Here is a 26,838-nt window from a genome sequence, read left to right as displayed (position 1 = left end):
GAGTGTGGAATGGGGCGTGTCATGGCTCAAGCTCTATGTGCTTAAGGTAATTGGATCTTTTTGCAAATAGAAGAAGAAACGTGTGACCCAAAAAGCACATTTTTCAACCTTGCCTGGTGGTAGGGCCACATGATAAATAGACGCTCTGTCTAAAAGGAAAGTATACAGTATAGATACTTTTTTACTTGTTGCTGTGATTGCATTTGTGAGATGACGTGAACAACGTAATAAGAAGCCATCTTCACCTGTTGACGCGTTGGCTAACAATGCAGCAGTCCGTCATATAAATAAGATCTAATTAGATGTCACAGTCTGCCACGACAGCCATACCCAATCAGTCTGGCAGTCACACTCGGCTAATCCCCCTCCTCAATTTAAGACTCTGTTGCTGACGTAATGTTGGTCAGAGTGTTATTGATCTGTACAAGATGCTACAACACTACCCGGTGACTCCGCTTCCCGCCCACGAGCAAGACTTCTGTCCTGTCAACTATCTGTTCCTGTGACTGAGCCTTCTGCTCCCATTCTGAAGTTCTGCAAAAGCACGTTTGTTTCCCGGTACCCGTGCCCGCTGGGGATTCTGCGAAAACACAACAAAGAGTGAATCTCAGTCTTGCTCTCAAACAAATGGGCAAAAAAATAAAATAATAATAAAATACATTTGAGCACTCCTGGCTTGTTATCCGTAACAGCATTAATTGACTGGCCCAAGACTTCCCATTCTTATCAATTTCAAAAAGGCTGATGATGTCACGTCTCGTCCCCAGCCGTTCCACTATGTATCTGTTGTCATGGTTTCTGTCTGTGTGCTCGCCCCTCCCCTCCTGTGTGCCCATGATAAGTTTGATTATTCTCACCTGCCTCTTCTTACCTGTCGTGTATATAAGTCCTGTCTGCCCCTCACGCCCCATCGGATCATTAACGTCTTGATGTCTTTTGTCTCACGTCTCTGTTCGGTTTCTGTTGTTGGTTTTGTTAGTAAGTTACGTAAGTCTGCCGAGTCTGTTAGTTTTTCCCTTTAATAAAACCTCGTCCAAGCTGCACTTGGTCGCCTTGCTCCATTCCGACCCGTGACAGATGACCCCTGCTTTGAATGATCTCTCATCATTCAAACGAGTCAGGATTATCCAAGTAATCAGGTATTTAAGAATTTACAGAATTTGAATCAAATGACCTGAGAAAGAAATCAGTGCAATATTTCTCATAATAATAATAATAGTAATAATAATAATAATTGGGTCATTTGCATTTGTACATCCATCCACTTGAAAGTATTCAATCCAGTGTTATAAAGCACAACAATCAATACACTCTTAAGAGTGGTTGAAGGGCCTTTATTGTTTGTGGTGGCTGATTTGTTTGTGTAAATTATTAATCAGCAGAAAGTTATGGCCTTTGTTGAGGAGCTCTTAGGAAAGGAGTTGCTTTCGCTTATCATGTTTAATCTTGCTGCAGTAATGCACTTGCTAACATTTTGCTTTTAATGGGCTGTCCATTAGGTAACGTTACATAAGACCATTAGATCTGTTTTGGATTGAAATTCTAAAGGGCCTCTTATCTCTATCACTGGGCGCTTCAGAAAGCCACAGGAGGTGTGAGAAGATGCTTAAATTGAGAGTCGAGTTAACAAAACAAATGGAGTTGGGTCCTCGTCACAATTTGTGACAATTTCCTTCATCCATTCACTGCACGGCCACCATTAAATTCATATGCCGTTCAAAGATTAAAAAGCTTTTTGAGAGAATAACTTTTCATGAATTACATTTACAATTCAGGAGGGAACAGAGAAGGTTAAAGTGAAAAGTGAAAGTCATATCCACTCATGGTGTGCCCACAGCCACACCAAACTTGATCCTGAAGTTTAACCAGCCTCGTACAAAGCGTGTTACAACACTTCCCAAACGTGGGCGCTCCGTGTATCCTTGTTAACACGTCCTCTCGCACACGCAGGAGAGCTCTAAATGCTGCACCTGCCAAGGCGCGATAAGATGAGAGGTGTCGCATCGGTGAATTGAAGATCAGTACATCACAAGTGAGTAGATGGGCTGGCACAACTAAACCACCCCCACTCACGCCCACCTACCTTTAATTGCAGTGGGACCCTCAAGACGGTAACGCCTGGGACTTTTTGAAATTTGGACTGCAGGCAAAATTTCCCTGAAATACAATATGCCTCAAGTCATTGGCTGAAGTCGGATCACTGAAGTAGCAGCCGATTAGCAGGCAAATAGAGGACGACCTGCTTGCACACAAGCAGCAAGTTAACACGTCGGAATTTTTAATGGATCTGTGATGACAGTCGCTACAAAAACAGCAAAGTGTTAACTGCAATTACTTCCCTCGTTCTGTTACTTAAGTAATTTAGTGTTCACTGTTGTCTGTAAATATTTTCCACCCCACAGCTTTTGTCTTTTAAGTGTTGGCCAAAAGGCAAAGACAAGAACGTGGTGGTGGTCGCAAAAGTCACCCTATAAAACAAGTGAGTTGCTAATGACTTTTTCAAGAACTAATTTTCTGCTTTGTGGCACATACCATAAAACAGGGTTCTTGTGCTGCAACAGGGGAAGGATAGAGATTTAACTGTCCTTTCTGTTTATAGTCTCACAGTGGCTTTTTGCATATGCTAGCGACCGAACGGCTCTTTGTTGAACTCGTCACACCTCTATGTTTTCTTCCCTTCCGCCGGGATTACTTTGCTGATGAATTGCCTACGTGTATCAATCTCAAATATTGAATGCCCTTGAGGTTAAACACGAATGCTTATTCTAATTCAACAAAGCGCTTCACCTTCCCGCTCTCTGCATGTTGCATGTTGCTGTCTTGTTATTTTGCCCAAACTCAGCACAGCAGCAGTGAACATAAAAGTGACAGTAATGCTGAAATGAGCTTTAAAATGCTGAAGCATGGTTCTTCCACTTGCTTGCACTCTCATAATTTTGATCCAAACCCCAGGAGTTGGCAACATGATGACAGGTGCACTAGATGATTTTCAATCGTGTGAGGTTGAGGGGTGTGTTAAAAGCGGGTTTACACAAGACGTACTTATGGTAAAATAACGTTTAGCTTGGAAAACTTGACTATGTGAAGCCTTGCTTTCAAGCTAGCCCGACTGATGAATGGCCACAGAAGCATGACTTAATTATGACTGCACAGGAAATACAGTCCATCCCTTGTAATGATCCACACAGCCATCGATAAAAAGGCTTGATAAACGCAGACTTCCTGAGCCGGGATGGATAAATACAGCCTGAGTAATGAGACACGGCTTGGCTGAGATGATGCGTCTGCTCTATATCATATGCGACCCTGTTGGTCGTGGGGTTGGGCTGGATGGAGCGGTCCGAGCGGGTGACGGACAGACTTTAAATCTCTGTCATGTGCCATTGCGTTTGCAGCTGTTTTTTTTTAGTTAAAATACAAAACAGAAAATAAATTTAGAACCAACTCCTGTGCTCTCATAATGTGAAAAAGGCAATTGCATTATGCATGCTATTGAATTTAATGCCATTCGTGTTAAAGCATACATCTAATCATGCAATTTATCTTTTCAATTTGAATTAATCCTCAGTTATTTTATTGAAGCCCATTCTCATAGAAATCTTACAGGCTGAAGGAAAGCTGATATTAAGAGCCAAGATCTGAACGAACACTCATCTCAGTCTGTCATACAATAGGCAGGCTTGACCCCTCCTTTTTCTCCAGAAAGACGTCCATGTAATGACTCATGTGTCCCATGAGATGATGTAAGGAGATGACAGAGAGCAAAGGTCCAGAATCGTATTCAAAATGTGTAATACTGCCGGTGCACAAAGGACGATGATTAGTTTGTCCCCCCCTCCCTCCCCCCTGTTATTTATTAAAATACAGGCTCTAGCTTTTAGTTTTCTTTCTTTTTATTTTTGCATAAAAGTAGAGCACATCTACATCCAATGGAAGCGTGACATCCAAGTGGCATTGATGGACACATATTAATCCATTTATCAAGAAACATGAAATAGATACTTTTATTTCAATATTGTAAGAGTCACATAGAATTATGTCAGACTACAGTTTGGAATAAATAAAAAAAACACCTAAAGTGTTTACATTTGCATTTAGTACAGTACCACACTGGAAGTAGACTTGGACTATAGTTATGATGTATTTTGAGACACCAAGAAATATGAATCAGTGTGTGAACCCTGTTACAAAACATTACGCAGTTGACTGGGTAAAAGGAACCCAGACAGTGAGAGAGAAAAGTGCAAATAGTCGTTCCCTAAATGGTGTGCGCCTCGCCTTTTCCCCTCCACTTCAACGGCACCCACAAGGCAGCCCGAAAGTGGTCCATGACCAACTCGCGCTGCATCCCAGCATCAACAGGGGGAGGGGGGGAGTAGAGGGAGGCGTGTGAGAAGGAGGGGAGGGAGTCTGTTCCGCTTGGATGGCCGGCACATTGAGAGGCTGGTCCGGGGAGACTCCAAAGGCAGGGCTCTCTCTTTTTCTCTGAGCCCACCGGCCGCCATCGCGCGCCCCGCTCCTGCGCGACAGCACGGAGGTCGCCCCCTCGGCGCATTGAGCAGTAAGGACGAGCGAGACTTCACTTTTCCAGCCTGCAAGAACACTCGGAGATGCTGATGCAGAGGGATGGAGACGCACGGTAGTGCTGTCACACAGAGCCGCGCAGCCCATCAAATGTAGCGCACACGGAGAAGAAAGAGGATCTGCGCACAAGTCACCCATCATTGTGGCACTCGGCAGCGATGCCCAAGTCACCAAATACGGATTAAATAGAGGCTGGACAAAATTAGCACGAAACAGGTTGGTGACACATTTTCTTTTTTTTTTTTTTAAATCATCATATTCATGTGTTGTGATTAAGATATGTTGTCGTGAGGTAAACATGTTAAATAAGAACTCTTAAAGGAGTGTGCAGACATGATTTGCTTTGTCTGCCAATCCACTTTATTCACAAACTGTCATGTTGGAAGTTAAAGGGAGAGAAAAAAGTAATCTGCGTCCAGTGCAGATGTTTACTAATCCCTGACAGTGGACCCTCCCAATTATAATCCCTGCAGATTTTCAGATTGTATTCCTGCCGCTGTTGCCCGCCTACTGCAAGCGGTCTAGTCCAGGATACAGTGGGATTACACAGGAATGAATCTGAGCCCCTGGTATCAATCCTGTGTGGCGGGCGTGAGGTCAGATGCCATTCATCCCTGAAAAGTGGAGGGTGAGCCCACCATCATCCAGTTTATACTGACCAGATTAGAATACGGTTTGGGGGGGACTGCAGTGTTTTCAAAATACTGATTTTGGAATCTTATGACCCTTACAAGCTGCTTAGAGAGCGGTGCTTTTAATGAGCAAGCACAGTCCAAGAAAATGTGTATGAGGCACTAACCCTGTCAGAGCATGTGGCACACACCAGCATGGCGATAATGAGCCGACATTGTTCATTCAAGTCTTCTTGAGTCGTGGCTGACAGACAAACTGCAGTAACGGTGCAATCTGTTGCGTCGACTCACTGACTCAAAACAGAAACAAAGAATCGTGTCTTTGAGATTTACAAAAAAGACGATTTGCGATTTATGTCAGACAATAAAACGGATATTGTTGTTTTCAAAGTTAGACACTTTATTGCGGCTACAAACATTTGACTGAATATTCTTCCGTTTAAATTGATTGTAGTGTGAGCGTGACTACTCCTTTTGCGAATGACAAGCCACTAGGATGCACCACGCCTTTAACCCATTGTCAGCTTTACCTCTACTAGAATCCTAACAGGGGAAAAGAAATTGGATGGGTGAATGGATTTATCGTTGATTTCTAGGATTTTATGTGGGATTCATAAGTCTGAACTCTTTTTCTTTTTTCCAATGGGAACACTATTAAATTTTCTGTAGAGCCCAGCAAACATTCGCTGAAATACTCTATCTCCCCAGCAATGTATTTTTGTGTGCACTGGCTTGAATTGGTACTTCAGAATACCACAGCAACCAGCTCCAGCTTGACTTTTACAAGGTCTGCAAAAATGATTTGAACAAATGCTTCATGATTGCTTCTGATGATGTGCTTTGTCCACTGTTGATTTTGGATTCAGGGACGCACAGAATGTATTGTGAACGTTTGACTCGTAGAAGATAACACGGGGTGGGGGGAGTGGGGGATCTGTTTACTACCTTTGCCTTAATCAAGGGTCAAAGACAAATGACGCCAAAGAAGAGAATAAATTATCATGCTTGTTTGAAAACAGCAAAGATGTAAACTCGTTTGACCACACAAAAACCTTTTCACTTCAGTTAAGATCTTTTAGTTGTCGAGTGTTGAGGGTGAAGAAACGTGCAGACTCAATATGTAAACCAGTATATGTGTTTTGGAGGAACAAACGTCATGGATGTGATTAATATATAGCTGTGACTGGGTTGGGAGTATATTGATGCACCACTGCAGTCAATTTGAGACTGAGAATACGTTCGGCTGCATACGAAGAGTAAGTACATAATAAGACTTGGATTGATGAAGCCTCGCCTCTGAAGATATGTAGAACTGCAGCTATGACTCTGGGGACTGGAACACAGAAACATGAAGCGGAAATAGTACATGGACTCACCTTCAGCTACGGAGAACTGCTTGATTCCCCCAGAATATGGAAATAACTGACCTAAATGTCGTAGGGTTGAGGGTTTATTGTTTCTCTCTGTAGGATACACCCAATGGATTTTTCTAGATTACACCCTCGAGATTCGTAGTAGGTCTTCCCGCATCGCCATAAAGAATTTTATAGGGTCAAGGTGGTATTCAGAATTCAAATGTGTGTTGGTGTTTGACTTCTCCACCTGGGTCAAAAAAGACATCTAGCCCTAAAATTCTGGTGAAATCCTGACATATTTTTATATTTCTCTATGATTTGATAATCAAATGGTGCATTTATTCAGCAGAGTCACAGAAACGGACTCTTTTCAACCAGTTCTGAAGGTTTTGGCCTAGTTTTAAGGCTGAGGTTAGGTTAGGCTTGATGAAGAAAATGGCAATCTAACTCATCCAACATTATATTACCAATTAAATTTTTCTTGGATTTTATTTGTTATTCCCATATCATGAATAAATGTTTTGAACTTAGCATAATTATGTTACACTAAGGTCAATTCAGAATGTTAAAGGGTTTTGTTTCCTTACCAAGGAGTCATTATTGTTCTTGTCCAAGAGCTGTGTGCTTTTATCAAACGCACTCTAGTACGCATTAAAATACTCTCTAGGAGCCGGTCACAAGCGTGCACCGTTGATGTACCAAAGACGGACTCTGACAAGGCTCTTAATGATGTATGAAGATAAGAGGCATCTTTTTTTCGAGAGGTGGATGGAGGTCTCGGCTGGAAGGTGCAGAGTACATCGTTAATGATTAATGGCACGTTCCAATAAGTTCTGCTACGTTTCGTATGCGCTTCACATTGGTTAGGTTTTCATTAGCAGATTGAGTGCAGTTAGCCACTACGTCAAGTGACTCAAAAAAAGTGTGGATAGAAACAGGAAAGAATTTTGGAACATCTTGTTTTCATGTTGACAAGATCATTAACTGTGTCCAACTCTTGAGATATGGAGAAGGACGTGAGGGATTGATGACATTGGTGATATCAATTAATAATGATCAGAAATGTTTCAACTCATAATAGTTCATTATGACTGTTTTACCCGTGACCATCGTGAGGATAAGCGGAAAACAAATGAGTGACAGTTTTCCTCTTTTGCTTTCAATCATTTCTCATTTGCGTAGTTTTTTTAAGTACAATGCCATCATCTTACTCATAACAGTTGTCTGTTTTTGTTTGTAGATTGATATTGCAGACAAGTGAAAATTGGATTCCATACGTTTGTGACTGGATGTGAGACTACCTTGACCCTTGAAAATTGAAGATGACGTTACTATGGAAACTCCTGCTGCTGCAGTCACTCATGGGGTGCCTTGCAGGTAAAGTATCTCATTAACAACTTTTGATGCATACCCAAGCTGCTGTTGTGAATTGCAAGTCATATTTTCACGGATATGAGCCAGCTGAAAGGATTTAAGATAAAAAATAAATAAAAACAAAAGGAAACATAAAATTTCAACAATCTACCTGTCGAATATTTGATGGAGGCTATATTGAAAAAAAAATCTACCATGACATTAAGAAAATAAAACTGTACGAATGTACAATGTATGGTAGCCCGTAGTTAATTAAAAAAAAAAACTTTGCTCTCTTTCTGTAAGCTCGACTGTCCAATCTATTCATTATTTTGTGTTTGATTTTTCTGTTGAACGCCCGAAACTATTTAAACTATTTAATTAATGGCAAGTGGAGAAACCAATGTGGAGGTATCGAATAGTTAATTAAATTGCTGCAGATGGCTTTATAATGTTAGGATAGCTTTGGTCAGTGATTGTGAAATGGATCCTTGCTGCAAAACCATCCGCCATACATCAGAGTCTTATATAAAGAAAATGAGTTGCCAGCCCAGTGAAGTACTAATGAGATAGAACGGAATTGGCTAGTGTATCATTTTCAAGGAAGCACGTGCGATTTGTGCAGCCTTTCTTTTCAAACTTGATATCTTCAATCCATTCATGACATATTTCAGATTCATTCAATCTGTCCGAATATTCGTCGAGCTAACAATATCACCGAAACGAGACAATTTATTCGATCATTCTGATACTTTTGCTCAGCCGTGCTGTGTGTTCGTGTGTGTGTGCGTGTTTGTAAAATTGTCACTAATGAAGATGCTAGGTAATGAGGAAATTAATACACCCTGATGTCTTTCAATTGCTTGCCTTGTAGCTATTCCCCCCATTGTACAACTTACAATTTGTGGAACATAAAAATTTTAAGGTCCTTTTGATAAGATCTAGTAAAAAGTAATGAGCTAGATTTATTAATGGTTGTTCTACCGTTAATGTTCAATGTTAGCGGCTTGCAAAATACATACAAAAGTTCTCTTGCACAACATCATTAAGCAATTGGGCCGTTAGGATCTACATTCAGGGTGGACACCTTTGGGCTTCAGGGCTGAATTTGATTTTTAATACAGAGTAAGCCTGATAAATAATCTCTTAGTAAAATAACACAGATTCTTCTTTTTTTATGTAGTTATTTTTAATTCAAGTGACGTTGCCATGGTACATTGATGTTGTGTGCAAAGGATGTACTGTTGCCTTCAACCTGCCCATTCCTATTACGGGATACGGTGAAATCAATCCAATAGATGGGGGGGGGGGGGGGGGGGGAACAATGTCCAAATGCATCATGCTGGAAAACATCCTGCTTAAGAGCATTGTTCAACAAATCCCCCAACACTTTCTGAGAGGAATCTCGTGAGCCCTTCAACTTCAACGCAGCCTTCAACTTGCCTAGGAAAGCTTGATGCAAAACAAACACAACAGGAGATGTGACAATATGCACAAAATATTTTATACTACTTTAGACTAGAATAATCAAGTGCCGATGTAAGTTTTGAAGTGTATATAATATGCAGCGGAGAACAGAAGGGATGGAGATTTGACTCCTTGACTCAATTTTGGTGTCTTTTCCAAGATTTCATTTGAGCAAGACATCATGGAAATCTTGGAGCTCTGTGAGCAGCGTAGCAGATTTAAACACGGGCTGAGACAGCCCTAATGAGGAGAAAGACGGAGCGAAGAGCTGGGGCAATTGTGCAGCCGTTTAGCCATGTGTCACTCAAACACTGGACACGCAGAGCGAGTCACGGCAAGCCCTTAGCGGGGAAAAGTGGGCACCACTGCAAGCCCACTGTCATGACAAACAGGAAAAGAGGACAAACTTTGGAGGTCATGGCAGAACTTTAATGTAGATACAATAAATAATTTAAAGAAGTACTGCAAATATCTTGATTATTTTTTTTTTTAGACTGTTATTGGACACAAACGGTGGAAAAAGTTCATTCTTGGTCTCATTTGAACAGAATTGAACAGGGGTGTGTAGACTTATTATATACACTGATGATAATGCGTTGTGTGATACTGTGTTAGCAGCAGTCTGTCATCATCAAGAATTAGCATTTGGCATAATTCCATGAGTCAAAGGAAGGTGAGTCCATGAATAGCGCATTAGTAGAATCGACCTCCATGGTGGACAATCCGAAACACATCTGTCTGATTTTTCTTCTCTCGATTGTACTAGAAAATTAATCTTGACTTTTGTGGGTATTGGGAATAGCTTTTAGATTTTTTTTTCTTTTTTCCACAGATTCTAAACGTAACAAATTGATGTAAATAATGATTTTCTTGTCATTGTGGATTTGGAGTTCATGTAGTCTCTCACGACAGCGAGCGCTGCTGAATTTTTCAAAAAGTGACTTCAAACACGATGCGCTCATGATGTGTTTGCATCATCGTGCTCACTGGCCATGAAGGGCATTTCATGTATGTCAGATGGCCTGAAACTATGTCGAGGCCCCCTGATCTCTTCAGGCCATTTCCCAGCGACAGCATGAACATTGACCTCTGTCACTCCACCGGGTGAGCAGCCCGTAGTGAGCCGGCCAGTGACAGACCACCTGACAGTCTCCTGTCGGGCAGACCCTGTGGCCCCAAGACCTGCGAGGCTTTGGGCGATAACTGGCCCATCTGTCCCCTTTCATACTGATTGTGAATATGAAATACAGGTGGGGAAATGTAAAAGCAATTCAGTTGGCTGGAGTGTAAATCGATCGAATCAGCATTTATTCTTTCTTTCACACTCTTCATCATGCAAGTAGTTTTCCTCGTCTTATTAATACTTTCAATCAGGGTTGGAATTTGCTTAATGGTAGCATTCGTAAGAGCCCAAGTTTTGTTTCTAAAATTGTCTCTAGACATCTTAAGGTGAACTTACCTGTTCTTCCTCAGAAGAAGCAATTATGTCAGGGAGAATGGGGGGAGAGAACACGGGGGGGGGGGGGGGCGGACAATACCCAGATGGCCTTGCCGCCGAGACCTGGTTAATTGGCAATGTTAGGTATTCAGAGGTAGTTCGAGAAAAAGCCTCCCCTTTTGCTTTTCCACCGGTCCAACGTCTTTGTTTGTCTTTGTTTTGCTTTGTCAACACTTCCCTTTCATCTGCATCTCGATACATGATTTATTCATGTCTGCTTAGACTACCTTGTTGCTGTGCATGTGCGCAACCGGCACATGGAGGTGTGTACGCCATTGGAAATTTCAAGTGTGTTTTGTGCCACAGCCCCTCGCACTCCCACTCCCTCCTCTCTGTGCCATGTCAAAGAAATCAATGATTAATGTGAATAACATGCTGTGTGCGCAAAGCCACCAGGATTGGACGGCTATGTCTATTCTTGCCCCTCGCAGGGGGGTTAATGATAGGAGGATGCTAATTGAGAAAAATTAAAAATACTTCTCTGAGATTGTTTGAAAAAATATTCAGAAGATAGGTGGTATCTTAAAATATATGTCTTTTTCAAATTACATTCAGCATTACAGTCACATTACATTTACATTTGAGTAAAGGGTTGATAAATATTTCTACAAATTGATCATTATGTCAAGTGTTGGTCTCCTTGATGAATTGAAAATTATTCAATTTATTGATTTAGTGAGCTTTAATTACTTGTCGTCAATAAAGAGGACATCTCGTCTCTACTTCCTAATTTATGTTTTTCAGCATAAGTGATTGAATTTAGGTCGTGACATACAAAATACGTAAATGCCGTAAATCTTTAACTCCGATGTGTAAAATATTGTAACTTGTCCTTTACGTTTCTTACGTAAATTTCAAATAACGTTTCATGCATCCGACGCGCAATGCAGTGCTGCTGCTACTTATCTAGGCTGACATGTGTTGTTTCCTTAAAAAGAAGAGAGATTGTAGAATTTTTTTCTTACTGGCAGCACATCTTCCATCCTGGTTGTTATGTGCCAGGCGTGTTGCATCAGAGGTGTTGCATCATATGGGCTCAGACTTGTATACCTGTTACTGTCACTTGTCTGGGGAATTTGTGGGTGAGGCAAAAAAACACCGTGACGTACACAAGTGTTCTAATGACAGTGTGATGAAACAATAACTTGTGGTTTATTTGCAATCGGGGGAAAAAAAAGATTGTGAATGTTCTGTTCACTGACAATGGCATTCGAATCTATTGTGATTCTTTTCCTGATGATATGTTCATTCCAGATGAGCATCAAATTTTAAATGAACCACCTGTCAAAGTCAATCTACGCCATAGTACATCATCATGAATAAACAACTTGACTGGAATGCATTAAAATGAAATTCAATGCAAGAATATCCCGAAGCTGGTGAAGTGAATGATGTATAGCTCAAAGCTTTTTTTTTGTTTTTGTTTTTTGTTCCCTTGCACAATGTTCACCATGTTTGAGAGGAAAAAAAACAAGTCGCAATATATTCCCTCCGGTGTTAACCTGTTGCTTGAGCTGACTTTGTTCCCTCTCGGAGGAATATGCAAATGAGCAATGTTTTTACAGTGAGGGGAAAAAAAGAATCAGCTTGTCGCAAGTGCGCGGTCCACTGGGAATCCTGGTTGGGGGTACCTGTATGTGTGTGTGAGGGGTGGAGGGAGGGGGGGCGGTACTGTGACCTACTTTCGACTGCAAGAATCAAGCCGGCGAGTGCATGCTGAAAGACCCACTTGTGTGATAAGAAAGTTTCCTGAAACATCTGTTCAGGCAACTAGAACAAAGCTTTGGTCGCCTTGAGGGAAACTTCAGATGTTAAACATACGTATGTGATGTTAGACGAATTTTCATTAGTTATACCATTCTGACTTTTGTGTATGTGTGTTTTATATTCATATATGTACTAGCAGTTCAGAAAATGGATGGATGGCTATTAGGGGTGTAACAAAAAAAGACTTGCAAAAAACATTTTTTTACCATTAAAATGATGTGAGTACATCGAAGAAATCTGAATCAAATTGTTCCATTTTAAAATACATTGGTGGCGCACCTCGGATAAAAAATCCAATTATCACTTTACCTTTGCGGAAAGAAGTGTACACCATCCCTGTATTTAAAGAATAAATAAAAATAACACAGCCTAGCTAAAAGTTTGCGTTCATTTTGAAGGTGTTGATGATGAACTTTACACTTTATACATTCCGTAATATCAAAGCGTGTCAACTCTTGTGACAACAAATCACACTTCTGAGATATTCCATCTTATTTGATGTACCACTGACACACTGTAGGTTGTACACACCACAACACACGCTATAAAAAATAGAAATTCACTTTGCCTGGGGGCAGAGAAATGTAATACACTGTTTGTTTAAGGGATAATAAAAACTAAAAGCTTCGGGTTTGTCAGCTCCCAAATGACAAGGGGTTGTTTTCTGGCGATTTTTACTGACAATAAAGAAACTGGAATGGTCATGAAAGTAGAAAAGTTGAAAGACAATAAACCTGTTTGCAACCACCATATAAAGCTGTGTTTAGAATCAAAACTTTGACTTTTGTGTTCGTCCAGTGAGCACCGTCCTGCAGTGTCCGGTCTTCACCAAACAGCCTGGTAGCATCGTGTACCCTGTGGAATCGACAGAGAAGAGCCGAGAGGTGCTGTTCAGCTGTGAAGCTCAAGCAAGCCCACCTCCAGCGTATAGGTGAGTGGGGAAAAAAAAAAAAAAAATCATCTGTTTTATGAACATCAGATGGTGCCTTTCATTTTGCATTTCCAAACAGAACTTCAGAAAAAAAGTCATGTTTCTTTTTTTTTCGATTGATAGGAATTAATGCATCAAGCGAACAGCCCGCCCAACATTTAAAGCCTCATAAGCCAGATGGTGTTGTATTTATGCCACTGTGTACACGCTCTGTTAGATAATTGCATAAAACATGCCATCAAGTGGAGCCGCTGTTGTTTCCTGCTTGCTTGAATAAAACACTGTAAATACACTTAGGAGATGATTTCATTCAAACTGGTTGACTTAGTCAGAATATGTTGTGATGGCATTCCAGGAGCCAAATAAACAATTCCTTGGTTGCTTTCAATTGATCTGGGATCTCATTAAAAAAAATAGCGTGCAAGATATGTTCATGAATAAATTGAATAATTGGACTTTGCGTAAACGATGCCTGAAAACAACAAAACATTTTGAATTTATGACATTGAAATGGTTGTGATATTTATTTCACTGGTTTCCAAATTCTCGTCGGTGCCCCTGTGCAAGGACACACACCACAAACAAGCAATATTTGTGACACAATCTTAAAGTTTTATGTGATTTTCATTTTATTTTCTGTTTTAGATGGAAACTCAATGGCACGGAGATCCATCCCAAATCTGGATCTCACTACAGCTTATCAGGAGGCAACCTCAGAATTAGTCATCTGAACAAAGACCAGGATGCCGGAACATATCAGTGCCTCGCCTCCAACGCTTTTGGGACCATCGTGAGCCGAGAGGCCAGTCTAACCTTTGCATGTGAGTCTTAATCTCCCATCGTGGGTTCTCATTAATATTCAAACAGTTTTAAGGATTCCTTTTTTGTGTTTCCTGGGGTTAACCCAACAGATTAAAACTCAAAGCGTTGTTTACGCACAAAGTGTACTTTCTATTTGCATGAGTTATTAGTGCACCACTTTACATAATCAGCAACTCGGATCAATTGACTAATCAAGGGCAGCGAGTATTGAGTGGGAGCGACCATCACTTATGGTCGCCTCAGGAGGTGGACAGCCACAACCCTCGCGAGTAGCATCATTCATCAAAAGTTTGTGACACCGAGAAGAAGAGGGCAAACCATTTGGAAACGGGCCAATTTCAAAGAATAACCTTGGAGGCATAGTGCCGCATGTGGACTGACGCCGTTGCTGTTGTTTTGCTGAAAAATAAGTTTTTGCAAAACAGTACGCCGGTAAGCAAGAGCAGAGCAATTTCACACAGTCTGCTGATGATCATTTCTTCCCCATGGTGGCTTAAGTTGATTTTAACACTAAGTCGTTATGCACACATCAAAGTATCTGGCTGTTCCCCGAACATACTAGTTTAAACGAAACCGTTTACTCACTGTATTGTGCTGTGAAAATAGCCCGTGACTTAACACCCTAACATCTTTTAGAAGAATTAGTCATCAACAACAAGATTAAGAGCGCTCTGATATCTAATTAAAGGGGATGCCTCACTCCCGGAACAAAATTACTTTTTTAGAAGGCAGAGCATGTGCTTGGAAAAGCACTTTGCTCTCCCGAATACACAAGTTATGCTCAGAAGAACTCATCAGGATTTTATGATGGATTTAATATGACCGTCCAAAATCACGTCATAAATAAAAAACACATTATCTATGAGTTAAATATATATATAACACTGAGTTAACAGAGAGAGAGATACTTTTAGTAAATGTCATTATTTTAGAAAGATGTTAAACAGTTAGGGCAAGACATCTTGTCAGGTTTCAAATTGAAATATGTTTTAACTTCATTTTATATCCGCACATCTTACATAATTAAATTACGTGAAGAAAAAAATCGTAAAGCAAATGCAGTCAACCAATCAGCCAATAATGTGCTCACCTTCCTAAATGGCTGCAAGCAATGAAGGAAATCATCGCTTGTGTATTTATAGCTGGAAATGATTGCCTCCATTTTTTAGCTGCTGGGATTAATGACCTCACGGTTTATTAGAGAAGTAAGTATGTCTTCTGTCAAACCAAAAAGTCAAATTAGAGGGAAAGCTCATTTTTAAGCAAAAGGTCACAACGTCTAATAAAGAAAAATAGGTTCACACCGGGGTTTTTTTTCTCCCTGTGATTAACCGGCAGAGAATTGCTCTTCAAAATCAAAAAGTTGCTACTCAGATTATGTTATTGATTATTAAAACTGCTTCTCACAAAACCATTTCGAACCTTGTATCATTTCCATGAAGGAATGCTTTTTTTTTTTGTTCTCTTATATTTCTATCAAGGATGGCATGACACGGGCGTGCAGTCTCAGTTGCCCTTTATATTATCGGCTGAAATGTACTCCTTTCCATCATGTTAATTAAACCAAAGCAAGAATAAAAAAAGAAGACGGATGACACTAGCCCATACATGTACGCCTCTGACTACAGTTGAAGGCTGCTAAGGTCATAGCGGGACAATTGATGGAACTGTCACGGGAAGCAACCAACACGATCATCTACATCCGCATTGACTCTTCACCGGGTTCCAAATATAATTGAAGAAATATGAGTGACATTGTCAACAAATGACCAAACCTTAGAATCTAATCTGAGCAGACCATCATTCACTTGTCGTTAATGTCATCATTTATTCTTGTCTGGTAATTGGAAAATACAGTGGAAACTTATTGACTTCTTCTTGCTGGAGGAATATTAAGCAGGCCTGTCATCCTCGTCAATGCTTGTCGTGTAATTTATTATCAGACGTAGACACTTGCCTCAACAGACTAATACGGATTGATTGGCCTAGTGCATCAAGAGTTTGAGATCTCTCCCTTTACCAATATAAATGTACACACACACACGTATCAAATGTCATTTTTGGATTTTTGTTCATTTTTTGGGGGGGCTGTTGAGAGGCAATTGTTTAAGTGGAAAGGAACGGGGGAGTTGAACTTCTTTACGCAACAACAGAAGTGAGACTACGTCTGTCTCAATGAGTCGAGAAAATCGGTTCTTTGTTCCACACACGTCACAAATCACCAGACTTTGATGTTGGCCAAAAACCCTCCAAAATACAATTTTCTGAATAGAAGTCGCTTGTTCATTTCCACTTTGTTTCGGGAGGCTTTTATCTAACCTTCTATCAGGCCTCCAGATGAAAGTAAGTGGTTCGGATCCTCCAAAATTGTGCTGTTGTTTGGTATTGAGCGGATTGTCTCGGTAAGACCAAAAAAAAAAGAAAAAAAGTGCAGCGCTTTGAGCTTTGTTTGATTGAGATTTAGCTTTACTTTTCCTTGGCGGTGAGCACAAACATCTAATGGACTGAAATAGTGAGGTCAATCTTACATTTGCTCAAAACATTTTTGTTTATACATGGTTGAAGTTAGCATCTTTGTTTGTCACATTTGGCCAAACCCACTTTTTATTTTAAACTATTAAAATATGGTCGTGCCAAGTGTGTTTTATTGGCTAGTTGTGTCCCATGGTGTTGATTGCGTAAACAGTTTTAAATGTGTGTTTTTCCTGCAAAGAATATGTTTAGACTCTTTAGAGGTTTCTCTAACATGAAAGCAAGAGAGCTCACTGTGGCTGAAAAAAAGAAACAAATGGGACACACCTTCATTATGCAAAAAGATACGGACCCAAAACTCAACGCGAAAACAACAAAAGAGATCATCAGGGACAGGAAGCAAAAGATTAGATTTTTCCTGCCGAAGAACGTAAGCCTCCTCGAAACATGCAACAAGAAGAGAATAATACTATGAAAGCCTGTAAAAGCCTCACAAAGTAATACGGTAATTTGGAAGATTTGCCGTGGCAGTTATTGCATGGAAAGGATTTGCAAGGAAATAAGAAGACTAATTTGCCATTCCGGTCCAGTCCTAAAAAGAAAAAGTAGCATTACCTTATAAATAATAATCTTCAAAGTTGTGTAGCAGATCCAGGCGAGTTATAATAGTGAATACTTCTGAAGGGTCATGTAATGTTTGCTTGTTTTTGTGTCTTTTTCAGACTTGGAAAACTTCAAAACCCACCGGAGAAATCCCGTTTCAGTCCGGGAAGGTCAAGGAGTGGTTCTTCTATGCGGCCCACCACCACATTCAGGAGGTAACACTAATCTGAATAGTTGTTAGCTTTAAACAATGCAATGGCGTATTTATATTTTCTCCAATTCTGAGGGCACATTTGAAAGTATTCCTAATATTTGAATCCCATTCTGTAAATGCATTGCACATTGAGGGGAAAGCTCTGCACATCCCTATTCAGCGCCATATGTTTGCAGACCTTCCCGTAGTGGCCCAGAGCTCAAGTGGGTTTCCACCTGCCAGTGGGAGGTCTCAGAGGACACATTATGCATGGCAGACAGCTGTCTTGGCCTCTGGATGGAGCATGTGCCCATCCAGGCAGCAAGACGTGTTTGGACAGAACGAAGAGATGGAGAATGACGGGAGGGGATGGGGCCAATTTCTCGGGACTGACAATATTTTTCGTGCTCATTGGAGGGAGTCACATCTGCTTATTGTTGGCTTATGGCGTCATTTCTACCTGCATGGTTGCTGTGGTATAAATGAAACCAGATAAGGATATTATGAGGAAATCCCAGATTTCCCTCTTCCTCAGCCACTTCTTCCAGCTCCAAGGCTCTCCCAAGCTAACCGGAAGAAATCGTCTCGTCGTGTCCTCCCCGGTGGAAGGACTTGCTCAAAACACTTCACCAAGGAGGGCTCCAAGGAGGCATCCGAATGTGATGCCCGAGCCGCTTCCTCTAGCTCCTTGTTGCAGAGGAACAGCGGCTTAACTCTGAGCCCATTCTGGTTGACTTCGCCTCTCACCTTATCTCTAAGGGAGAGCCCAGACACCCCGTGGAGGAAACTCGTTGTGGCCGCAGCGATCTTGTTCTTTCAGTCACGACCCACAGTTCGTGACGGTAGATGAGGGTAGGAACGTAGATCGAGCGGTAAATTAAGAACCGCATCGCTGCGGACACTGCACTGACACAGCTCCTGCCCTATCCTCCCCTCGCTCATAAACGAGACCCTCAGATAGTTTAACTCCTCCACTCGGACCCGGGGAGGGCACTCCGAGGACTACGATATCATATTTGAGGGTGTTTATTTCCATGAGATTAAAAATATAAAGTAGGCAATATATTCTTAAAAGTTACTCTAAGCTACTATATTGTTATTTCATTTACATTTGTGTCCCTGATTTTTTTTTCCCGAGGATTATTTAGTCTGATTATGAAATGACACATTTTCGTAATCTGTCACAATCCCTTTTAGTCGTATGCCTGTCTGAATGTAAAAACATCACATCACTGTCACTCCATCCCCTCCACACTTTTGGCGGCTTTTCTCCCAAGCATGTTCAATTTTGACATCATACAGCACCAGCCATGATGACAGGCAGCCGGCAACGTGACAGCACCATGAAATGGGATATGCTCAAATTCCAGGGAGTGACACTCTTCTTGATTAGAGTTCCTAATCATGTATGAAAAGGTCACAGAGGAGTCTGAGTGGGGCGCGCACACATTTCCCCAAGGAGACGTGTGAGTGACAGTCTTCCTAAATCTCCTTTTAAGCCTATTTTGAGTTTACACTGCACATTGGTGCTGTTTTATCACTTGTATTGTCTGCACGTGTGCACGTGTGGGGTGTGACAGGGACGAGTGGGAAAATATGAAGCGCTTCCTTATAGGTTCTTCTCTACTTGTACAAAAAAAGAAACTGGGGGGGGAATATTTTTCATGTTGGCTATGACACCTGTATCCGACTTGTTGGGCTTCAATTTTCCAAATGCAGTTATATTTTTAAATGCTTGACAAGGATGTGGTTGGGTTCTATTTAACGACGTGGTTGGTACAGTAGCGGGCCGATATCCCCTCTGGCTGCCACAGTGGATCAGTGAGAGTATTTCTGACTCCGTCTTTTTTGAGGGCATTAATGGGCTGCAAAATGTGACATTGCTTTGACTTCCATTGAGGACGTTATGCCTCTGACCTCTATTTTAGAATGCTCAGAGACCTTTGAGGAGCACTCAAGACTGAAATCACTTTCCTTCTGTTGTGAATATTTTTGCTGCTACCCGAGGCTTGATTTAAATAATAAAAAAAAAGAATCAGTGTATGTACATCCAGTCCAGCCTTTGGAAAAGAGACAATCGACCGGAGACGTCTAGGAGACCAGAAAAGATATGACAATTTTGTGTTTGGTTACACAACGAAGCTTTTAAGTCCTTCTGCAGACTCCATAAGTGGAGCGTCTTGGCTTCTTTTTTCTCAATTAGTTGGAAGTTTTTACATTTGTTTAAGAAATGGTTTTGCTATTTTGATTAATGTCATGTCGCTCTAGAAATCATAAAACTAACTTGAGTTGCACTTCATTTCCATCTTGTTCAGGCTTTGATTGCTCAAGCAAGGCCATTCAAAGTTGCTGATTATGATATTGAACATGTTTAATTCACAAGGATTGTGTTTTGACCTTATTTGAGGACATAATGCTTCGGATCTCTATTGTCTAATACCCAGACCTCTGAGGAGCACTCAAGACTGAAATCACTCATTTCGGTGAGTGCTTTATGAATATTACCAAGATACTTGGACCTCCCCGAGTCTCTAAAAACACAAGACATTAAATGCCATCCATTTTCCTTTCAGTCAATGCAGTTTGAAAAATGAGTGGGAGGTACACTGAGCAAGATTTGATTGCCCATCGTGACGCTTTGAATATTCAGAAAGGCTTCTCTTTTGAAGTTGATCCTTGAGACAGGTGCTTTTTTTTTCATAGGCACTTGTGTAAAATGTGCTTAGTTTAAGATTGAAAGAGCCATCAAAGCTCTTTGACGACCAGACAGTCATCATTCTGGGAGGCATCAATGAGCTTCAATGACAGTTTTAAATGCATTTGGACATGCAGTGGATATAAAATGTCGATGCGCTGCTAGTCAAATGCCAGGTTTGGGATGATATAATAAAAAAAATGAGTTAAATAATTTTAAACAATTTTCCAATATGACTTAGAACATGTATATATGAACTGTGATTGCAGTTCCGTTTCCCATAGTGTTTGTTTGCTTAAATAAAAAAAAAAAAAGTCCTGTTTACAGCTCTAAAAATTCCACTGAAGCGAGTTAATGTTTGCAATATCTTGTTTTTATGGTAGACTGTCACGCATGTTGTGTGCCCTGTAATCATTTGGGAGCAAGGGCAGGTGCCACCGTAGTGTAACACATCCCAATGGACGTCTGCTTCATCATCACTCGATGTTCTTCTGCTCATGCATTGCAGTCAAATCATAATCGCAAATAATGAGGATCGGCCACTTACATTCCCAGCTGTACAATAGTTGTACCCCCTTTGCTGCTTGATGTTTTGCTTCATGCTGTGATGAATGGCAAATCATATGGGAGAGGAAAAGGGTGTCTATATCTATCTGTTTGTATAATTGCTATGCCGTTAAAAAGTAGAAAGGTGCAACACAAACCAAAGAAATAAAAGAGCAGGTTTCATGTCATTATTAATGTTTGATGATTTGAGATAAACAACATGACAAGCCAATATTTTTTCAATTTGCCTTGAGATATTTTTTCAAATGCACATTTAATTACATAAAGAGCGTTATATCTTGTGTATTAAATGTGTTTGTGAGTATATTCACCCACACATCCACCTGATTCAGCTTCAGGAAAATAAAAGATAACCTTCTCTTCACATCTCATCTTGTAACTGTAGAATCAAAAAAGAGAAGGAAAAAAATGAAGCCCTCATAAATACTTAATCATGCCCCCACCAGTTGCTAGCAAGCCAGCTGTTCCTGTGGCCTCTTGTACATATCAGATCCAGACATAAATATGCTGCTTGCATCACACACCAAAAAAAACCTCATTGATATAAAGAAGTATTAAGAACTGCAAATGCTTAATTTTGTATATAACGCCAAAGAAAAAACAAAAATGTGAGACTGCTCCTCAAAAATATGACACATCTTCAGTTCTGTGCCCCCCCCCCTTAAAAAAAACAACCTACAATTTAAAAAAGAAGAAAGTTTTCTGAAAGTAAAAGTTAGCATGTCAAGCACAAATATAGTGAATGTTGTTTTCAATGGATAAAATGATCTTCAGTGTTTGGCTTGTCACCCTGCCACAACCTGGATGCCAGAGAAGACACCCAAATGGCGCAGGGTCTTCATTAATGTCACATCCACTGGGGTGCTTTCATATTCAATGGCATTTCTCTGCGCTAGAGAGAAAAAGGATGTGATTGCTGGGGAGACAGCCGTTAGTATAGAACAGGTGACATCTGCATTTCACAAAGTTTTGCAGGAAAACGTATCCTAGTAACAGGTACAAAAAAAGAACCTCGAAACAAACGCAAAGGGTTTTAAATGGCTTTTTTCAGTTAAGGAAGTTTTCACTAAGCTGTGTGTCATCTGCACAATTGTGGAAGCAGATGTCTTCACCCTTGATGACATTCCCAAGGGGAACAGAGCCCCCCCACACTCAATTTCATGTGTTCTTTTTGTGTATGCAACGAGCTGTCGAATGCGAAATGTAACTTTTTCAATTTCATTAATAATATTATATTGTAAGTAATCTAATGTATTCTGTTATCGCCACTGAGTCATCCAAAATCTTTCTTTATATTTACAGATCTGGAATTCTCCTGGATTTTCAATGAGTACCCGACGTTTGTGAAGCAGGATACCCGTCGCTTCATCTCGCAAGAAACCGGCAACCTCTACATAGCTAAAGTTGAGCCCTCTGATGTGGGCAACTACACTTGTGTTATTATTCACCCTGTCACGAAGACTCGAGTCCAGGGCCCACTCACGCCACTCGTGCTGCGTAATGACGGTAAGATCTGCTTGCTCCTCGTGACGCAAATGATGGATGGATGGATGGATGGATGGATGGATGGATGGATGGATGGATGGATGGATGGATGGATGGATGGATGGATGGATGGATGGATGGATGGATGGATGGATGGATGGATGGATGGATGGATGGATGGATGGATGGATGGATGGATGGATGGATGGATGGATGGATTTGCTATGTTAAAATTACCCACCCACTTCTACCTGTCTACTTGAACATGGATGATTGTGCTGTGGTCACATTCCACTGTGAGACATCTGTGATAGGGATCCAAATTAGCTTTCATAGTCACTCAGGGAGCCATCCCGAAAGCACATGCCTCTCAACAAAATCGACACAAACACAAAATTGCCTTGTTTCTTCCATTTCTGTGGCTATTTGTACACCGGGACTTTGAATTACAGCATTATAAGGGAAAGCCTATTGCTTCACACTTGGATGAAATACCTTTATTGTTTCATTATTTATTTATTATTGAGACAGACAGTTTGAATCTTGGGTAAAAGTGACATACAAACGCTAATACGAATGGAATACACAATATACATATCCATCTGTGCATTCCTCTCTGCACTTGACCGCAGACACCAGATTGATTTTTTGGGTATGAGGTGTCCGTTCTTTTTGGTGTTCTTGCTTTTTTCACAAAGCACCAGCTGGAGTAATCACAAGTTTGGAGGGCCTCCCGCACATGACAATATTTTTTCTCTTTGGCCTGTGGGCTGGTTGGGACATTATCTGCTTAGTATTTGGGATTTTAACTGTGCTCAACGCCCAGTTTGTGTTGCAGCAGGTGGGATGCAGAATATGTATTGATCAGTGTTTGGGGGAGGGTAACACCTACACAGAGGCCCCCTGTTGTCTCCAATTAGATCATTTCAAAAATGAAAGTGGAGGATGCAACCCAAAACAAGGAATTACAATAATTAGACACCTCAGTTTTGATTGATGGATATGTCTCACTTGAAAGCCACATCCTCAATCCTCTGCTCATCCCAAAAATATTCAGCGGCACAATAGGAATATTTTTAATCCAGCAGAGCCGCTTCACGGACGGTAAATGAGATGCTTTGTAGACACATTGACAGCTCCCACGGGGTTTGATTGGAACATTGTCTGGTTCAAAACGGTTACAAGTACAACAGAAGAAGCTCATCTGTATGCAAAAGCTCAAATTGTCCATGAATTGTCAAAGATGTGCTACATCTCCGCCGTGGAGTTGTATTTTGGTCTGGTTTTTCTCATTACGTTCAATGGAAGCACTTTTTGTGTCAGCGCTGTGAGCAAAGCGGCTCTCTGTTGCTCTGATCACAGTTGGAAGCTGAAGAACTTTCCATTTTGTCGAAAACAGAAGCTGCATATGAACATTTTCAGAAGCCCCCAAAAAGCGATCACAGCTTGCCACTAGAGATTATGCACTTGTGTATTTTATTTGGATAAATCTTTCATGATTATTTGGAGACAGAAAATGTGCAATTCAAGTCACAATTAAAAAAAAATTAAAAAACCCCACAAATCATGTTTGTAATATTTCTCTGCAGGTGTGATGGGTGAATATGAGCCAAAGATTGAAGTCCAATTTCCTGAGGTGGTTCATGTTGCCAAAGGATCAACTGTGAAGCTTGAATGCTTTGCACTGGGAAAGTAAGGCAACACTTGCACATTATCACCTGAACATAAAAGGAAAATATTTTTTGCTTGTTTGTTTTTGCATGTTTCACATCTTAACTGAAATTCTCATGAACCTGAGAAAGAAGTAGGAGTTTCATTTTTCACATGTGAATGCTTTTTAGAGTATCATGGATCCCACACTGCAGTGCGAGATAATGTGCTTAAAGTTAAAACTCCTGACTTTAACTCCCTGAGGTCAGAGGTAATTCCTGCAGTTTTAATTTCAGCAGGGAATAAAAGACCTTCTAATCCTTTAAACCTTTTGTATGAATAGAATGTTAGTGGGAGCAACTTAGCAAAAAGCCTAAAAATGCTGTCGAAAATCCTAAAATGTGCTGTGTAAAATGTTTCATGCTGCACTTAAGTTTTGTTTTTTTTAAATTACTGACAACTAAAGAAATTAGGAAAGTATACACATAGGCTATAAAATGGCATAATACAATAATACATACATTTGCATACATATGTATTCTCTCTTTGGATTAAGATGCTCTAATTAGTGGTGAAATTACTAACTAATAATGGAGCATAGCCATAAAACTAGCATTTATCCGTCAACATTTCGTCCAGGTGAATTCACATCTCACTTTGATGGAAAGGACACAGACAAGCTGAGCATGATATTGGCTTTTACCGATCGATCAAGCGCCAGGAGAATTTTTTTTTTTCAAACATGGCGACAGCAGTTAGGGAGAATGTGTACGGTCTGGTCGGCAATTCACAGAGCGCTACAATTTTGTCTTTGAGTTTCCATCTCACTTCACAGGTGAGTGCTTGCTTGCAAAGGTTTATACGTACAAAGACTAAATGTAGGTTACGGGTGTGACTTGTATGTAGTCCATTGTAGGATGCATGACGTCAACGTCCAAAGCTCTTTTAGGAGATTCATGAGTGATATGCCTTCCTGATGTTTCTATAAACTGCAGTTTATAAATGAATCGTTGCTGAACATGATTTAATATACTGAGTAAAATCCATCTGTCTCTTCCCACCAGCCCAGTTCCGTCCATAAACTGGAGAAAAGTGGATGGCATTCCTTTCCCCAGGAAAGTGGACATGAGGAAAGCGAGTGCCGTTCTGGAAATCCCATACTTCCAACAGGAAGATGCTGGCACGTATGAGTGTGTAGCTGAGAATTCCAGGGGAATGAACACAGTGAAAGGAAAGCTTTCTTTCTACGGTGGGTTATCCCCCAAAGCACGTACTTCCAGTAGTCGTAGCAGACCTGCATGCATTACTTCTGAGTGGCAGCAACAGTCGTGTCTCACGTGGCTTACACAAGAAGAGAGGTGTGTTTTAACGGCACATCAAAATGATTAAAAACTGCCGGTCATGATGCCTCTAATATTTTCATCCAGATTAAAAAGGAGTTAGTATGTGGATGAAGCTGAGCCCTCGCCTACGACCTTGATGATGATCTTTGTATTGGGCTGGGCCAGATGGCATCATGATTGACATTATTCCAACTTCAATGGAGATAAAAGCTATGAAATACAGTGTACATAGACCACTGGCACATATGTCGGGGACATAATCTTGCCCAAAGCATCTGGAATGACAGGAAGGGGGTCAGCGGATCCACTCGTTGCTGTGGTTAGTCCAGTAGTTGAACCCTCGTCATCTATTGAGCTCAGTGGTGGGGTGAAGGTTAGCTCCACTTGCTATATTTCTATTGCCTCCCCCCACCCACCTCAAGTCAGACTGCATCATCTGTCAGAAAAAACGTATTTGGGGTATTAAGCAATTTGCCATTGTTTACAACCTTTTCTGAAAGCTCTCGGTCTTTTCCCCTTTAACGAGCCAGGAGCACACCATGATCCATAGTGGCTGGTCATAGTAAGCTGCCAGGTCCTTTTTCATTTTGATGTCTTTTGTCTCCCTCTGTTCCTCTCTCACTCTCTCTCTCACACTGTCTGCAGTCAGGTGATAAAAATCAGTAATCTTATTTTGAGCCTGCTTTGAATTAAGCTTTTGAGACATTTGTCAGCAGTGTAAACCAATGGGGGGATCGATAAGGTATATCTTGTTCATCCAAGCAGGCAGCAAAAGTCTGGCTCGGAGAGGGAAATAAATGAAGGTGGTGCTATGTAGTGCGCCATGATTAAAACATTTGCAATCATTCATGTTGTCACATAAAAAAGGTGGCCATCGTTTGGCCAAAAACATTTTTTAAAGGTTTTTCTGAATCGAACTTTACTTCTTTCAAGACGTTTTGGGCGTCCAAATAGACAACAATAATAGCAATAATAATACATCACAATTAAGATATAGCAGTGCGTTCAGGACACAAAATTCATCATTGCCAAATATTCTGACATAAATTTAGTTCTCTTTTATGAATTGATTACACATATACTGTTTAATCACCACATCTCAATGATGTTGGATGAGGAGATCTGCTTCCTTAAAATAGAAGTGTGACCTCTCTACATCGACATTCTTAAAATATAATATCAACACAAAATAACACCAAATGACCTGCAGGGGTCTTATAAAAAAGAGAAAATATGAATTGAGTATTTATACAGGAATGTGGATATAATATATATCTTATCTTTATGTGGACTAAGGAAGTACTTCGCTATAAATATTACAAAGTCTCTTGCTGGGCAGCAGCTCCATTTCTTTTCATCTTTTTTTCTCGATCACTAAATCCTCTACATACATGCATGCTTTATCACAGATTCACTATGTG

The 26,838-nt window shown here is 40.7% G+C and overlaps 1 protein-coding gene and 1 long non-coding RNA gene across 4 annotated transcripts in view; both read left to right on the top strand.

Moving 5' to 3' along the window:
• The first annotated feature begins 789 nt into the window (after positions 1–789).
• Positions 790–3,873, top strand: LOC125977066 (uncharacterized). Its single transcript, XR_007484549.2, has 3 exons — positions 790–1,139; positions 1,951–2,032; positions 2,096–3,873. It is a non-coding gene; the product is annotated as an uncharacterized lncRNA (long non-coding RNA).
• A 473-nt stretch (positions 3,874–4,346) lies between these two features.
• LOC125977064 (contactin-4) overlaps positions 4,347–26,838 on the top strand; it is a 48,805-nt gene continuing 26,313 nt past the window's right edge. For 2 of the 3 annotated variants that reach the window (XM_049733231.2, XM_049733229.2), the window contains exons 1-8: positions 4,347–4,800; positions 7,812–7,948; positions 13,455–13,587; positions 14,233–14,408; positions 17,604–17,699; positions 22,242–22,445; positions 24,014–24,116; positions 25,139–25,323. In XM_049733231.2, coding sequence (XP_049589188.1) covers positions 7,894–7,948; positions 13,455–13,587; positions 14,233–14,408; positions 17,604–17,699; positions 22,242–22,445; positions 24,014–24,116; positions 25,139–25,323 — 952 coding nt within the window. In that variant the 5' untranslated portion in view covers positions 4,347–4,800; positions 7,812–7,893. Of the gene's footprint in view, positions 4,801–4,999; positions 5,213–7,811; positions 7,949–13,454; positions 13,588–14,232; positions 14,409–17,603; positions 17,700–22,241; positions 22,446–24,013; positions 24,117–25,138; positions 25,324–26,838 lie in introns of those variants that run through there. The other variant, XM_049733230.2, reaches the window with a different exon arrangement.

The sequence above is a fragment of the Syngnathus scovelli genome, chromosome 11, assembly GCF_024217435.2.
Source record: "Syngnathus scovelli strain Florida chromosome 11, RoL_Ssco_1.2, whole genome shotgun sequence".
Classification (NCBI taxonomy): domain Eukaryota; kingdom Metazoa; phylum Chordata; class Actinopteri; order Syngnathiformes; family Syngnathidae; genus Syngnathus; species Syngnathus scovelli.
Note: the sequence above shows the minus strand (reverse complement) of the source record. Positions and strands in the feature narration are given on the sequence as shown.